Raw genomic sequence first — 17,903 nt, 5'->3', positions numbered from 1 at the left:
CTTGAAGTGAAGAAACTCCTAACTCCTATGATCTACTAGGATGGCACATTGTAAATCACTTCACAAGCAAAACAGGTTATTTTCTTAAAAAGCCACTATAATACAAGGAATAGAATCCTTTAAATGTAAAAAAAACTCAAGAGACTTAGTAGTATTAATGAAAATATTTATTTTAAATAAGAAAACATGTTTTGTCTATGCATTTAGTCGTCATATATAATTATATATAGAGTATTTTCTGCTTGGAGCAGCTTTGTTCCTTTTTAAAAAAAAATTCTCTGTCTGTGCTGTTCTCCAGATCCTCCTCTTTCTTTAACCCACTGCAGAAAAAGCATGGAAACTCCGTAAGTAACACACAACAACATAAATGCACCTCTGCTTTGTTTGAACATATCATTTTAAAATGGTTAAGAATTCCCCCTGCTCTCCTCTTATTTTTTAAATAACTCAAACCCTAAAAACAATTAAAAACACTCAAACAATCCAGTGCTTCTCAAATACGTGATGCGATGCCGGGGGTGGCACGCAGTAGTAGTGGTTTTAGGCACAGGTAGTACGGGCAATTGCTCGGGGCGCAAAAGGGGGTGTGCAGTGTCAGCGGCTCAGTGCTTGGAAGGAAATCTGCCCCACTATTAGTTTACTGTTATCTTTTTTATGATAGAGTTTGTAAGAGCCTGAAACTGTGAACTGCTGTCCCTGCAGCTGCTCCTGTCACACGCGTGTGTGAGAACGAAGGGGGAGGGGTAGTGGGCTCAGGCTGCCAGGTGAAACCTGCACGCGGAGCGCTGCCTAGATTGTGCAACACCAGGATCATCACATGCCTTTAGATGACTCAGCTCATGCTAATAATGTCATTCTTTATGAACTATTGTAGACATTTTGATGACGTCTTTATTTTCCATCAATGTATTTTTTACTTCTGCCTGTCGTTTAGTTGGTGTCAGTATTTGACATAAAGACGGCAGGTAATGCAGGAAAACAGCTGCACTTTATGACATCATAGATAAACAATCCATCATTTAGAAAAAAAACAGCACAATGTTTTTATCTATTTCTTCAGACTAAAAACGTTAAATATATTGGTGCTGCTGTGTTAATGTTTCAGATCAATTTACATCTAATATTATTTATTAATTGAATTATTTTTCTCACCATCAAATGGTTCAGTTGGTCAAAATGTTTCTAGTTTAAATAATGAATGACAGATTTTTTTTTATTTCAGGCACTTTAAGCTTCTTTTCTGTTTTAGACTAGAACAGGGTTCCTGTGGCTAAATAAAGGTAATATTTGTTGAAAGTGGATTTATATAATTTTTTTCTTTTGTTATTGTTAGAAGATGCAATTTCAGGTATACTTACACAATATATAGATACTAACCTAATATATTGTCACCGCGAGAGTGTGTGTGTGGGTGGGGGGTGGGGGGGGGGGCATTTTCCTTTTCCTAGTGGGCACTAGTAAAAAATAATTGAGAAGCACTGCTGGATGGTCACATGTCTTTGCTGAATTCAAAGTGTTTCCACAGATTGGACTGGAATGATGGACTGATGGAATGATGTTTTTGATGACATCACGTGTGTGTTGTCTTCTGATATGTACTTTCGTTTTTACCTCATAGTAGAATAAATCCACCATGTCTCAATCCAAATTGTATTTTCCAATATCAATGTAATCGATTTATTTATTTTGAAAGGAATGTATAATGGTAGAGGCCGATTTGATCAATAACTTTCCTCAGACAGATGGATGTGGTTGGATTTTATGATATAAATTGATTAATCAATTAGGTCGATTAATCATTATACCCCTATTTTTTTTTAACCAAACCATGGTTACTGGGAAGAACAAGGAAAACTGCTGAACATTTCTCCCTTGTCTCTGCTGAGTGTATCACAATTGTGCATGTACAGATTGTGATTGAGCTCCAATGGCTTTCATATCTATAATAATCAAAATGTTGAATGCACCAATAGCAGTCAGGTGTGTCCATGTTCCTTCCTCTTTTGAAAGTAGGCAAAAATGTTCGGAACATTGTAAAGGGGCATCTTACTACTGCATGATTTAGCTCTAAATGCTTTATTTCATCAGGAGTAATGTCAACAGAATGCTGCTTGAAAACTAATTAACTATTCATGGTGTGAAAATGTTCTTTGGGTTAAGAAAATCTTTAAACTCACAATTTGTTAATCTGTCATCTCTGACACTATCAGCTCTGTTTTTTCGAGCAACTGCATAGAAACAAAAATCACAAGAAAGCATTGAAATTAGCAAATATTTTCACTTCCAATCATGTAGGGGTATTTAGCTATAAAAAAGTGTTTTCATAACGCTTTGTTTCATTCTGGAAAAGTAATGCAAAACTCCAGCCTAATCACAGTCAATTCCCATTTCTTGGAACGAGCATCTACTGCTCGTGGTCCATGTTTACAGCATGTTTACAGTCCTTATCTGTCATTGAAAACGAAGAAAACTCCTGTTTCAAATGGATGATGTCATTTCTTGGTTATGCTTGAGAACTGAAGCAATGCGTCGTGAACTTAGTTCAATCTTTTCGAAATATCAAAAGATATTCAAACACACTGCAAAATGTGATCTGAAACTTGCTTGAGGCTCACAAAAAATGTCATACATTTCCTCACATAACCTCTATAACCCATGGAAACTAAGTTGGGAATAGTTCAGGATATTATAAGCAGGTTAGAGATAATTCTGTCAAACTCACTTTTTCAACATGTTTGCAATTCTAGCAGCCCAAGAACAAGTTGCCCTGATTTGACCTGCTGCCAGGTGTAACAGTGAACACATAGATGAAGGCACACAGAGATCCTCACACAGTTTGGTTTATTTTTTGTAGTTCATTTTAATCTGCTCATGTTGTCATTTTCTATCTAAGCTGTGTCGCTCAGTAATAATAAACCTGACTGACATTGTACTGTTGTCATCGCATTATGGTCCAACAAGATCCATAGCTAGTGTCACTTGGAAGTAGAGAGGTCTCAACAGAAGCTTTCTTGCCCATCAGAGCCTTTGGGTGTATAATAGACCACATGCTGAACAGTTAAAGGAACAGAAAATACTGAAGATGTTAAACTGAAAAACAAAAATTGTACTATGTTTCTAAACTTTCAATTGGCTAAGTAATTAGCTACTTAAAAGTCCATATCAGTTACAAGGTTTAAATTTAATTGTCTGCTCAAAATGTTTGGCCTCTTGTTCTTATTCATATAGTTTGAAACTTTACTTAGAACCTTGTCAAAATTCATGCAAAATGCAAACTCATGCAATTTCTATACTGGTTTTAAGATTTTGATCAGGATTGGAAAAAAAAGCCCACCCAGGGGACTTGCATGACCCCCCTGTTTTATTCTTGAAGCTATTTTTCCTTCCAAGTCAAGGTCACACTCTCCACACATGAGCAGCAGTTGTAACTGTGTGATTCTTCCAGGTGGTCTGGTATACTTAAGCTTTGGTTTGCGAATGAGAACGCTGTGTTCAAAACAGTAACTATATAAGAGAACTGGACTGAGTGACCCCTCCCCCATCCAAACAGGAAGTACCCATTTGCTCCAAGAAGCGAAATTCCCTTAGATTTCTATGGAGAAATCAACAGCTAAAGCTTAGTCATTCCATCTTCTCAGATAGCTTTTTTAACATCTTTTTTAAAATACTCTTTTTTTCCATTATATGTTTCTATATTGCAAGTTATTCAAGTTATAAACTAACCAATCAGATTCCCTCAGTAAAAGCACCTGGCGCCTGCTGGCCCCCACCTTGAAAATTCCAAACTTTAGATTGACAGATTCTCCTGGCCCACCTTCAGTGTGGGTGTGGACTTCCAACAAGCTCACTCCTGACTGGTAACACTGGCTGCCCTAGAAACCTTGACTCAGACCGACTTGCACCAATCACTGTTTGCTAACTTTGTCTGGCTCCAAGTGGCAGCATCTGTATGGCGGAAAAATGGCAACAGAATTGGCTTTATTTAGCTGGAGGCATTTTCTATGGGTGACGTCAAACTTGCTCTTTTCAGTTCTCTTATACAGTCAATGGTCCAAAATAAACCAAACCAGCAATGACCACCTATTTAAACTGAGTTCAAGACCATCCCAGTGTTGAGGTAACCTAAAAGAAAACTTCTAACAAGTGTTCATAATAACCCCTGGAATGACATTTACAGTGGTCCCCCGTTAACCACAGGACTTATGTTCTGAAAATAAGCTGCTACAAAGTATTCAGCTCTATTTTTCATAATAATTATACATTTTTAAGGCAGCAAAACCCCCCACCACACACTTTTTCTTTAACAGACATAAATATTTTCACACTTTTCTCTTTTGTTTAAGCTCTCTCAAAGTTGAAACCTATTTTAGAAAAAAAACTTTTACAGTATCAAATAATCACAGCTCATGTAAATTTGCCAAGATGAAGACATTTTGTACTTTACAGGAAACATGACACGGAGGAGATTGACAGATAATGGTCTACAACCAATCAGGACTTATATTTAATTAGAATTTAGCAACCGTGTTGGTTCAAGGGACCACTGGAAAATGCCCAATGAAGCTAACTTTCTTAATGCTAGCAACAGCAACATCACACAGTGGTTATTTTGGAAAAAGATTCTTGGCACTAAAATGCTTTTCCCACCTGAGCAAACACTTGTCCACTGTATTGTAAAGCTTTACTGTTTATTGCTGCTCTTTTTGTTTTTTTTAACAGACTTCTTATTGGCAGGCCTCGTCTTTACTTGACATCCTCAGCACTCCTTATTTTCTGATTTCCACATTTTTACAGGAGTCCCCTTAGTTTCTTTCCCAGTGTCAAGCCGCACTGGGAAGGGCTGGGCGCACTCTACCAACAGCAGTCCTCCAGTTATCAGTGAGTGTGCTAGATTTTGCACACCACCCCCTTTTACACTTTGTTGCAGGTCCTGTAAGTCCTGGTCTGTCTGCATGTTCCTAGTCACTTGTCCTCACAAGACAACAACAATACTGGTGTCATTCCTCCTAAATCTTAAAAATACTTAAATGCGTTTGTCAACTGAAACAATTCATGTTGTAAAGAAGGACTCATAAAATGTTGAGTCATATTGTTCAAATGAATAAAGGTAAGGACACAAGTTATACAATTCTAAGCTGAATTTTTAACACAACATGAAGTAAATATAATAAAATTTAAGTAGATTAAAATTGATTTAGTCTTGAAAGCTTGTATGTGAGAAACCTGCTGTTCTGGACTGCATCACAACATTGATATACAGTAGATATACAGGTCTGTGTGATGTGTGCAAGAACAGTTTAGAAATCTTTGACAACATTAGAGTGTAAAGTTTTGTTCACATTTATCAATACAAAAAATGTAAAGCACACATTTTAAACACGCACTTTCTGTTGGCACATTACTGACTGCTTCTTTGTCCAGAAATTGCCTCGGTTAATAAAAAAGGTGGCAGGTTGAAAAAAATAAATGGAGCCATTTTCAGCATGTGTGAGAATGACTTGACCTGTGAGTGTCTGGTCCACAGAGGGTACTGTTCCGTGGCCTGTGGCACTGTAGGCATTGCAGGTTGTGGGTTAGATTCTAGGTTCAGTCACAGCCAGGTTTTTTTTTTTAAATCATGAGACCTAATCGATTAAAACCTTAAAAAAATGTTTCCAATTTTGTATATGATCACTGTTTGTTTATTTATTAAATACTTTACAATGTTCCTTTCTGCTGATTATTAGACAAATAAGACAGAACGTGGGTAATACACTGTGCCAAAAAATGATGATCGTATATCAATGCTGCAAAGGATAATTCTGCATTACGGCTAATTGTCAAACCCACTGCCTGTAGGTATGTGTTATATTTATGCAACCATAGTATCACCTTTTACGTTACACAAGAAAAGCCAAGCAGGTGCCTTCATTGAAAGCAAGTGCTTCAGAGAGGCATTGTGGGTTTTGGTGTCCAAGGACCCAGTGGTGACAGTGTTGCAGCTAGACTGGCAGGGCACAACAAAGGCTGATAGGTTGGTCCAGTTAGATCAATAACAAAAAGTTATAACATAGTGATGAAAGCCTTACCCAAAAGCAGTGATGAGGTTTGGGGTTTGTGAGACACCTGACTTTTTGGTTTTACATACGTATGCTCTGCCCTGGGACAGACTGGCGATCTGTCCAGGATGTCCCCTGCCTTTGCCTACCGAAAGCCTTGTGACCCCAAAAGGGACAAAACGGGTTTAGAAGATGAATGAATAAGCCTATGCTCCCAATATATTTCTCAACTATTGATTGTGTTCCCTAACTTAATCATCCTTCTTTTCAATATAAACACTCACCAGCCACTTTATTAGGTAGACCTTTAATGGCCAATCACATGGTAGCAACACAATGCATTTAGGCATGTGGACATGGCCAAGACGGTCTGCTGTAGTTCAAACCGAGCATCAAAATGGGGAAGAAAGGTGACTAAAGTGACTTTGAACGTGGCATGGTTGTTGGTGCCAGATGGACTGGTCTGAGGATTTCAGAAACTGCTGATCTACTGGGATTTTGACCCACAATCATTTCTAGGGTTTCCAGAGGATTGTCTGAAATAGAGAAAACATCCAGTGAGCTGCAGTTCTGAGGGCGGAAATGCCTTGTTGATGCCAGAGGTCAGAGGAGAATAACCAGACTGGTTCCAGATAAAAGAAAGACAACAGGAACTCTAACAACCACTGGTTCCAGACGAGGTCTGCAGAAGAGCATCTCTGAACACACAACACCTCCAACCTTGAGGCAGATGGACTTCAACGGCAGAAAACCACACTGAGTACCAGTCCTGTCAGCTAAGAACAGGAAACTGAGGCTACAATTCACACAGACTCAGCAAAACTGGACAATAGAAGATTGCTCTGATGAGTCTCTATTTCTGCTGTCACATTTGGATGGAAAGGTCAGAATTTGGCGTCAACAACATGAAAGCATAGATCCATTCTGCCTTGTATCAATGGATCAGGCTGGTGGTGGTGGTGGTGAAAAGTGTGGGAGATATTTTTCTTGGCACGCTTTGAACTCCTTAGTAACAACTGACCATGGTTCCAACACCACAGCCTACCTGAGTATTGATGCTGACCATGTCCATCCCTTTCTGACCACAGTGGACCATCTTCTCATGGCTACTTCCAGCAGGATAAGGCGCCATGTCATAAAGCTGGAATCATCTCAGACTGGTTTCTAGAACATGACAATGAGTTCATTGGACTCAAATGGCCTCCATAGTAACCAGATCTCAACCCAATAGAAAACCTTTGGGATGTAGTGGAACAGAAGATATTTGTATCATCATGTGGAGCCAACAAATCTGCAGCAACTGTGTGATGCTGTCATGTCAATATAGACCAAATTCTCTGAGGAATATTTCCAGAACATTGTTGAATGCTGCCAAGGATTAAGGCAGTTCCGAAGGCAAAAGGGGGTCCAACCCGGTGTACCCAATAAAGTGGCAGATGAGAGTATAATAGGTATTGGGCCAAAGAGGAATGTAAAATGTATGGATGCTACAGACCTCAATGGATGCACGGTCTCTTTCTTACACACAAAATGTACACAGTTCTTGGCTATACTTCTAAATGAAGTCCATTCGCCTCTTTCTCTGGATAAGAATCACCATGACTTTGGTTTAAAAGTGCTCCTCCTTTTAGTTTTATAAGCAATTTAACTTTGTTTTTGATTGAACATCCTGTTTTAAGAAATCTTGGAGCTGAATTATTACATCTGTCTTTCTTACTGTTATTTAGAAAGTAAGGACATAAGCGAACAATTTTTTTTCTATAGCGTAGAGAAACTTGTGACTAAAGCATTACATTGTTAGCATAGACATTGTAAGCAAAAGGCATACATACACTCAACCTAATTTGTAGGGGATTGCACAATCTTACATGAGGCAGAGCTTAGTGCTGCCTCATCTTTGCGCCTACGCTGTGATTGAACAGAAGATACAAATATACAGCAATTTTGATAATAAAAATTATTGGAATTATTAAAATCATGCAGAAATTGCATTTGTATCACATATCGCTGGACAAATACTTATTATATCAATAGGATGATGGCAGGTCAGTGCTTCACCTGCCTCCCCTGACTCAATTTCCCAGCTCGTAAGAAACAGCAGAAAACATTTTTCTGCATGTTGTTTAAGTGCTCTCTACGACCTGTCACTCGTAAGGGCAGGTGTGAATAAGGCTTAAAGTCAAAGGAATAGTAACTGCTTTCTAAATATAGACACTAATGGCAACTAAGTGCAGTCTGACCCGTGGTGAACTACAAGTGGGTATAGGATCCATTTGGGAGAGGCCACAGTCAACCTCCATAGGAACCAAGCCAAAACAAATGTAATAAACAAAAAAAAACTAAGAACCAAACCATGACAGACTTTGCAAAACTTTATCATGTAACTGTGCTCATTTATCATTTTTCTGGAAAGCCAAATTTTAAGAGGACAAGAAACATATTCAAATTTTCTGTAAATTATTTTAGCATGTAAAAACTGTACACAGAATCTTTTCCTGATGTTTCAGGGCTTTTTTTAAAATAAAACTACTGATATTTTTTTCTATCCACTCTAGTTGTTAAGTTTTTATCCATATTTTCCAGAAAATCAGGACTAATGATGGGCTAAAAATATTAAAAAACGTGAAAAGCAGTCATGTCTCTGGTTAAAGAATGACTAAAAAGTCATGTTCAGCAGCAGAGAAAAATACAAGGTAGGAGTGTAAGACTTAGTGGTGAGATGTGCTATGTTGGGTTTTGAGCTCCTCCTAGAAAGACTGACAGATGAGGTTAGACAGGAATCTATGTGGATCATGATGTTTGCAGATGACTTTATCATCTGTAGTGAGAGCAGGAAGCAGGTGGAAGAACATCTTAGAGAGGAGGAAGTTTGCTCTGGTCAGAGGCTCAAAGACAAGAGGCAGAGCTAAAGGTAGCAGAGATGAAGATGTTGAGGTTTGGGAGAGACAAGGATGGATCAGGAATGAAATCATCAGAGGAACAGATCATAGTAGATGTTCTAGAGATAAATGCCAGGAAACAGATGGAGATGGTCTGGAAATGTTGAGAGGAGGAACAGAGAAGATGATTGGATGCAGCTAATTTACAGAGTTGCTATGACAACGCTGCGTCATTTAGCACGAGCTACAAAATCCTGTCTTACAAGCACAAAATAATGTGATAGCCCCAGCTACTTCTGGTCCGGCTTTTCCCACCGTTATGTGCCGAAAAAGAATTAAACTTTCCCAGAGTGTAACATCAACAACACAAATCTAATAACATTGGCTTAGAGCTTTCATTTGTTAGGTCTTAAACCTGAAAAATAAAAACGAGTCTCAGAGCAGGAATGAGGAGGACTCGCTTTGTTTCTAAACAGAAACAGGAAGTTGATCTGTCTTCAGCCACCTGGAGGCGCTGCTGGAGTGCCCAAGTTCTCATAATGCAGTTCCCTTCTTTTCTCTTTTTCTCACAGGCTAAATTAATAAAAAATAATTATTGTTATTACTATAGAATAATGGCTGTTACTATAAAAATAAATACCAAATGTGGATGCACATAATTGGGATCATCAAATTAGAGTACCTTTAAAAAGTCTGTATCCTGTACTAATTTGTTTTATTTTCTGCTTCTAAAAATGTTACAATGATCAAAAAAAAAATCATAGTAGCTATACAATGATTACAAATAAGCATTTTCCTGCGCAGTCATCACTGTTTTTTTAAGAGAACTTTGATATTTCTTCAAAGTATTGCTTTATATTTAGAAAATGTAAGGTATTCAGTCAATGCAAAATCAGAAGTTTATATACATATTTAGAATCCCACTCTGATCTCTTATACTTAAAATACTTTGTGAATGATGCTTCGATAAATATCTTCAAAGCTTACCCAGTGTTGTTTTTAAATATGATTTTGATGTTTTAGCCAAAATAAAAAAATAAAAGAATCCACGTTGCATTCTAGGACATAGTTTCTGTAGAGTTCATTAGAAATTCACCTCTGAGTTGTAGGCGGGACCATTGGTACGCAGTAAGCTGCCCCCCACTTTCCATCATTCATTTGTCTACACTCTCCCATTAGCTTACAGCCGCTCAAAACCCGAACCTAACATTACCAGTGCAACCAAAATGGTTAGCAATATCAGAACTATCCAGTCGTACAGTTTAGATCCAGATGCCTGCTAGGACGAGGAAAACATAGACGTAAAATGGTAAGTGGCGTACTTATATAGTGCTTTACTCTCTTCTTAGGAGGACCAAAGCGCCTCACAGTCCCGTTCACACACACATGCCGACTCTGTTGCCCTAACACTAGAGCCAACCTATAACCACCAGGAGAATTGTGAGGTTCATTATCTTGCCCGAGGAAACTTCAATACATGGGCGGGAGTTGAACCTACAACTGAACCTGTGTAAGATGGCTGCCCCGTACATGGATCTATTACTCTGCAGGTGGATGCTTTGGAGCGGGGCAGGGAGCTGCTGGTCCACCCATCAGTCTGTACATCACAACTAGAAGCTTTTTCCAACAGCACTGTTTTCGTCTGCTTCTGATTCATAAAGATTTGAACAAAGAAATCCAATGCAATGCAATTTTTAAACAAATATTCTTTTTACATGTCCTCCATCATAAGAAAAATGCTACAAGAACTTGTTAAGAGCACCAAAAACGCAATATTCATTGTAGAAGGTCTTTAATGTTCAGTGCTTTTTTAAGCACATATCTGTAGCCAGTGATCTGAAATATTTAATTAACAAATTTAAGTTTTTGATCTATAATTACTTCAAAGAACTTTAAGCCAGATTGTTGTTGTCAGTTTTGTTTCAAAGTCTTTGTAATGGAGTTAACCTGCAGTTAATCGATTAATGTAAAATATCCCCACTTTTTATGCACCTCCTTGAAAATGTGAAAAACAGTTGTTTTCCACAACCTCTGCATCTTCACATACAGGCAATTTATAAATTCATTATATATATATATATATATATATATATATATATTGTGTATATATATTCAGTATTCATTTGTTTAATTCCCTTTAAAATGTAACTGTTTGATTGATTTCCAGTATTTCTTTGTTTATTTTGACATACATTGGGATTCCAGCCCATAAAAATAGGATTTCAGAAAATCAGAACAGTGAAGAAATCACAATTTACTTCTCAGTTTCTGCAGAAAGATAAAGACAGAGATTATGATCACATCAAATAGATCAGATTGAAGTCATTTCAAAACAATATGTCCATCTTCCGTCCTTCAACGGTCTGCACAAGGGCCAGGTTCTGCTGGAAGATGAAATCTGCATCTGCATCCAGATCCTCAGCAGAAGGAATCCTGGAGTCTTCTAGAACATTCTGTTGGACTGTTGCAGTGATTCTGGATTGAAGAAAGCAGAGTTTCCCAACACCAGAGCTGGACAGTGCAGCCTAAATCCTGACTGTGGAGATTTCACTCTGGACCTCCAGCAGCTCGCCAGACTTCCTCCACAGCCTCGGACCTTGATTCTCAAATGAAAGGCAGAGTTTCATCAGAAAACAGGACCTTGGACCACTGGCCAACAGTCCAGTTCTTCTTCTTGGCCCAGTTGAGGCGTTTCCTCCGTTGGTCCAGGCTCAGAGGTGTCTTGTCTCCTGAATGCGTCTGAATGTGGTGTTTTGTGAAGCTGCTCCTCCACCTCGTTCCGCTCGTTCTGGATTGTCTGCAGCTTCTTGAATCTTTTTCTTTGGATAATCTACTGAAGTCCACGGTCGTCTCTTTTGCTGGAGCGTCTTCTCCTGCTACATTTAGTCCTTTGTGGTGATCTGCATGGACACAGCGTTCTGTGAACAACCAGCCTCCTTAGCTAGGAGCTTTGGTGGCTTATCCAGACTATGGAGGGATCAATGACGGTCTTCTGGATAGTTATCAAGTCTGAAGTCTTCCCCGTGTTGAACAGAACCGAGACGATTAAACCAAACTGAATCTGGGGAACCTGTGCAGGTGCTTTGAGTTTAGTAGATGATTAGTTGGGGAACATTTATGTCTTGCAGAATTTGGGCAGATTTTTTAATTTTTTAAATATTTTTTATAAATATTATGAGCTGGAACCCCAATTTATGCAAAAATAAATAAAAACTTGAAAGGACTTTAACAGTGGGCCCTGAATCTATAGTCTATGAAAGTTTCATTCTTTTAATGGAATTACGGAAATGAATACACAACTTTTCCATGATATTCTAACTTTTTAGAAAGGGTCAGTGCTTCTAAATATCTCTGCATTGTCTCTTATTACTTTAAAGTGCATGTTCAGGTTTCAAATTTAAATGGGTAAAAAATGGGATTTTAGTGGAAAAACCGTCTCCTTTGTCACTTTTAGAGCAACCTTTAAATACAGTTTAAAGTAACAGAGAGAAAAGAATAAACAGTTTTATTTTATGTAATATTTTTATTGTATGCTCTTTTGTTATAGCCAAGATGTTTAAAAAATGATTTTCTTTCCATTTTTCAGCATTTAAAAAAATATATAATTCCTAGTTATAATTCTAAACTTGAATATTGTTATCTTGAATGCCTCCTATTGTCAGCAAATACAGCTGAATCCTTGAAAATGTACATTTCCAGTATTATATCTTTTTGATTTTTTTCTTCAAGGTCATCTTCAGGAATCATGAGCCCTGTGAGCGTTCGCTCAAAGGCATCCCTATCAGAGTCATCTGACGGCAGTCATGACCAGCAAGGAAGGAAATCCTCTCCAAGTCCAGAGAAAAAGGAGGAACTGTCTCTCTACAAGAGGACCAAAAGAGCAATAACAAGCAAGAAGTACACCTCAAAACATGAAGCTGAACCAATAACACCCATAGAACTTATCAGACGTGGTCCAGATGGGAGATTTGTCATAGATTCCACTGATGCAGAAATGTCTGTCAAGCCCAGGCGAATCCAGGGCTTCCCTTTTGTCGAAGAATCAGACCTCTATCCAGAATTTCGGCAGTCAGATGAGGAGAATGATGATCCCAGGTCTCTTCCGCCAGTAATGGCTCCTCTTCGGCCGCATCAGATTTCTCCCATCTCCAGTCAGGAATCCTATCTTCATCCTCCAGCCTACAGCCCTCGCTTCCACAGGCCTTTTGAAGGTATGACCATCATGGAGAGCAGCCGGCTGCAGGCCACAGGGCAGATCCGAGGTTCTCTACATCATAGGGCTTTCTATGGCTATTTGGGCCCCCACGGAGATCATGATCCTCCACCACCTTTTTACATGCCTGAAACCAGCCCACTCAGCTCTGTCATGTCCTCCCCTCCATACCTTGCTGAGGGTCCTTTTGTGCACCCTGTGATTCCTGAGGAAATGGAAGAGGGGGATTTTCCACACTATGCTGTTTCCAGTTTCCCTCTTCCGTTGGCACTAACTCCTTCCTCCCGTTCACCAGAGATTTGGCAAGGACTGGATTTTACCTTTTCCAGCCTGGAGGGGCCTCGGTTTATTTTTCCTCCACATTACCCCCTGCATCTTCGCCAAGACCACACTTATCCCCCTCCACCCCATACTTTTCCTTACAGCTCTTTCAAAGCCTCCTCTTCTTTACCGATGCCCACTTATCCAACTGTCCTGCCACTGGAAGCCCCAAAGAACTTCCCAAGAAAGTCTCCAAGTAAGACCAAGCCTCGTGGCTCCCCAGCCAGGCATCTAGCTATGCAAGATGCACATTTAGGGCAGCTAAGACACACGGGTCAAGGTATAGGCGTGCCGGTTTTGCCTTACACTGATCCAATGGCCCATATTGTCCCTAGCACATTCAGTAGTCTAGATACACGGTGGTTTGACACCACCCCTCATTTTAGTCCAAGGCAGACGCGTAGGATGGATTCTGGCATGCATCAGGTGGTTCTACAGCCTTCTCGACTCTCACCCCTTACCCAAAGCCCTTTTAGCTCTCATGAAAGCTCCCCAGAGATGGTTGTGCGTCCTAGACCACGTCCTAGTATAGTTCAACCTCCTATGCCCACAGAGATGTCTGAGATTACGCTCCTCCCTCCTTCTGCAGCCAGCTTCTCAAGGAGATCATCCCCCTCATCCTCACCTGCCCAAGGCCAGGGTACCCCCAGCTATCGATCTCATATGGCTTTTTCAGCCTCTGCAACAAGCTACCCAGCTTCCCTGTCCCCCTCACCTTCCTTGGAAACCATCAATTTATTTGGACAGATGCCGTCTCAGAGGAGGACAGAGGAGGAGATCCTTCCATCAGAGCCCTCTCCACCCCAGTTGTCAGCTTCAGGGTAGGTGTGTTATGCATGGAGAACGACAACATTTGTGTCATCTGCACAACCCATAATGCTTTGGTGTATGAAATTGCTCGATTTTTGAAGTGCTGTCTAAAATCTACCTGATGCTAACTACTGTCACTGTAAAGCTTTGTTTTTTTCTAGAAAGACTTGCAGATCTAGAGGTTGTCTTTGTGGTTTAGGACTAGACTAGTTTCTAATTTCAGACATTAAGTTGGAGGTTTTAACTCACATAGCCTGCAAAGCTTTGTTCCAAGTGAATCACCTGAAAAATACATGGAAAAGATAAACATAATTCCACAAACATGTTGATTGGCAAGAAGATCTTTATTTTCACAAACTCCATATCAAACCTAAAAGGGCTGTTCACATGGACAAAAAAACTGAGACAATAAGGTTTTAATATATTTCTGGAAATGCCAAAAATTGTCATTTACAGATGTGACTCAAAGATAAAAGATTTCCATCATGTTTTATCCTGATTTTACTTAATAGGAGGAATCCGATAGCTTTTATTCAGCTGATTGTGAGACTAAAGTGCTGTTATCTTAACCAGGATGCTTTATGAAAGGTTCATCTTGGCAGGCCCTGCGGCCCATCTTCAGCCTTAGCGACTTCATTGCATGAGCAGTTCTCTTCTACATTGCAACCATTTTTTACCCGACTTTCCTTTCCTTTTCTGTAACCTTCATTTCCTCAAACTTTCCGATGCCCACAGGAATCCTTTAGATCTGAAGACCATGGAGAGGTTTTTGGGCAAAGTGTGTCACAGGGCCTGTCCGCTTCTCATTACTGCAATGTCTCCATCATTATGAATTAGGGACACTGTGGTGGTTTTAATGACTCCTGGAGTCTTACCTGCTTTGTTTTTGATTGATCTCAGCTATCTGGGAAGCGTTGTTGTGACCAGGTCCTCTACACCGCAATAGGTAAGGGTTGGATCCATGTCTGAAAGGGGGGGGTTAGCAGGTGGGGCTATTTTGATCACCTCGTCCTTTAAAGGGGAATACAAGGCTTTGAGTCTTTGATTTGTTCCTTCTGTCAGTCAGCACATAAATTTCTTTTCAGTTGTTTCTGTTTCCTTTGTTGAAATGGAAATGTGTTTTAAGTTCAGCAATTTTAAGTACATTATGCATTCTGAAAGACATGCATATGCCATCTGTGACAGGATCAGGTCGGAAATGTTGCACAAACAGGATTCATGCTTAAGATATTTGCTAACTGAACACAATGTCACGCTGTTTCCCAATAAACAAATATGAGTACTGAGAGCTGTATTTTTCCAAAACAATTGGTACGTATCGCAAATATAAAGATTTTCACATTTGTAAAGCATTTTAGTTGCTTGGTTCCTTGTAAACAAAAAAACAAAATAAAAAAAGAAACAATAATAGAAAAGATAAACCATGGTTAAACAAAAAATCTTAAGATAAATTGGTGTGAAGAAAAAATAATTTGCATTGCTCAGTTTGATCAAACTCATAATTTAGTAGTTCCAGTTAGTTGTGTGAATATCTTTTGTCAGGGCTGCTTTTTACCTTTAAATGTGTTGTCCATCTTTATTCATGTATAGTTAGCTTACTCAGGACCAACACAGGTGGCCTCTTAGTTTGCTTACAAGCTCTTGGTGGGCGTTTTAAAAGATTTGTATGATCTGATTACAGAAGATTCTAGTCTGGAAGTGGGTGAGCTTGTCAAGTAAGGTGACCTAAAACTCAAAGAACCCCTTCCTGGTTTTTCAGCGTCATCTCTTTGTTATCTCTCATCCCAAAACTGAAGCACAAGGCAATGTTAGTGCTAGGTCTTATTTTTCCAGCTTACAATAAAGCGATGAAATTTAAGTGGTTAAAATGTACACAGACCCTGCTGTTACATCTTCATTATTTTGACTTAAAGCTATTAAGGGAAAAGAAGAAAAAAGAACAGGTGTCTCTGTCTTTTTTCTACTTTGGAGTGTTTCTACTCCAACTTATAGACAACATATGCATTTCTGATGTTAGCCAATAGACTAGATCTAGTGATGTCGCAATCCAGCCTCGTTCACACATTTGAAACCACTGTTGGCAGTGTTCTGAAAAAGCATGGCACAGCACGCAAAGACTCAAAATGCAAATCCCATAGATCAGCGTAGAGCAAGATCATAATGGACAAAGCAGAGCTGATGGGAATACAGCTAAACTGAAAGGGCAGATAAAAATTCCCAGTGGGTACCCATTGACCTTATACTGAGAACACACAAACTCGCCAGTAGTTGAGCTTATGGCTGTTGTTGTATGGTCTTGTAGATACTTAAACTGAAAGGCTTCATATTTTAGGCTTGTGATTGTATTTCCATCGTTTGACACTTAATGAAAAGCAATTGTCATTCACTTAAACATCATCAGACTCAATCTGAAAAAAAATTGGATTGTGGGTTACTTGTTCATGCACACATGTGCATGCACAATAACAATTTAAGCAGAGATGTTTTAAATTAGCACTACACTTCTGAAAACACTGATAAGCACATTTTCACTGGGAAAGTGAAAATGTTTCCTGCAGTTTCACAATGAAACTGCAACACCAATATTAGTGTTTTTATGTGGAAAATGTCTCTTTTTGCATTTTAGCCTGAAACTTTATGTCTACAATTAATCACAAGCTGTGGCAGCCTGGTAAGATGTAACATGTAGAATCGGATTTTTTTATTTTACAATTGTCATGATATATAAAGTAATAACTTGCCTTGCATCAGTGACTTTATCCCTGCCTCCCTGTTGGTAAATTGTCGGTTGTGACATTTATGTCCGTGTGATTGGTGGTTATTTTAAATCGTCCAAAAGACATTTTCTTACACGTGTTGCCTTACGTTTTTTCTTTTTTTTCTTTTGCCTTTTTTGTTATGCAAGGGAATTTTGTTGAGACTAGAACTCTGTTTTGTTGGAGCACCCTGAAGAATTGAAGTCAAAGGCCTTGTTCAAAGACATTGCTGTGGGTGAGCATTACTTCCACCCAAATCTGTCTTAGGGGCAGGGCTAAATGCTCAATTCCGATTATTTGAAAAAATCCGATTTTTTTGCAAGGCCATTCACATTTCCAATTAAATGTGAATTTTTGTGATCTCCTGTGTGACCGTGAAATGACCCAGAAGTGACCCGCATGCGCAGAAGAGTACTCAACGGGGAACAACGTCACTGTTGTTTGCAGAAATAGCTAACGTTAAACAATGGATGTAAACAACAGTGTTGTCAACAGCAGAGCTCTTTTTGCATTATAAAATTCATTTTCATGAAGGAGCCAGCACAATTACAATCTTCTCATTTTAAGAAGGCATTGGAGCCAGGATCATCTGTACCCACTGTTGTGGAATGGGGATGTGTGTGTGATGGGGCCGAGCGCGCATGTGTGTGTAAGAGAGAAGAGAGAGCATGTGCAGGGAGGTAGGGAATTAAGGGGGCAGTGGGGGCACGCATTCATGGTGTGTGTTACGGAGGAAGAACGTTTCGCCCAGAATATATGCTATGGACTCTTTATTAACCCGTTCTGGAGAATCTGAGGGTCCAAACGGGAAGTGAACCGCCTTCGGCCCCCCGCGCTTCTGACCATGGTCGGATTAAGGGGGAAAAAAAAGAATGCAATTTAGCTG

General features: G+C 39.4%; 1 protein-coding gene across 3 annotated transcripts in view; it reads left to right on the top strand.

The window, feature by feature from the left end:
* The window catches only part of LOC101174449 (protein turtle homolog B-like), a 132,231-nt gene that overhangs the window by 102,095 nt on the left and 12,233 nt on the right, over positions 1 to 17,903 (top strand). For 2 of the 3 annotated variants that reach the window (XM_023962303.1, XM_023962302.1), the window contains exons 17-18: positions 299 to 344; positions 12,647 to 14,272. In XM_023962303.1, the coding sequence (XP_023818071.1) occupies positions 299 to 344; positions 12,647 to 14,272 (1,672 nt within the window). Of the gene's footprint in view, positions 1 to 298; positions 345 to 12,646; positions 14,273 to 15,161; positions 15,208 to 17,903 lie in introns of all 3 variants that reach the window. The other variant, XM_023962305.1, reaches the window with a different exon arrangement.

This window comes from Oryzias latipes, chromosome 14 (assembly GCF_002234675.1).
Source record: "Oryzias latipes chromosome 14, ASM223467v1".
NCBI classification, from domain to species: Eukaryota; Metazoa; Chordata; class Actinopteri; order Beloniformes; family Adrianichthyidae; genus Oryzias; species Oryzias latipes.
The sequence above is the reverse complement of the archived record's forward strand: the minus strand, read 5'-3'. Positions and strand labels throughout refer to the sequence as shown.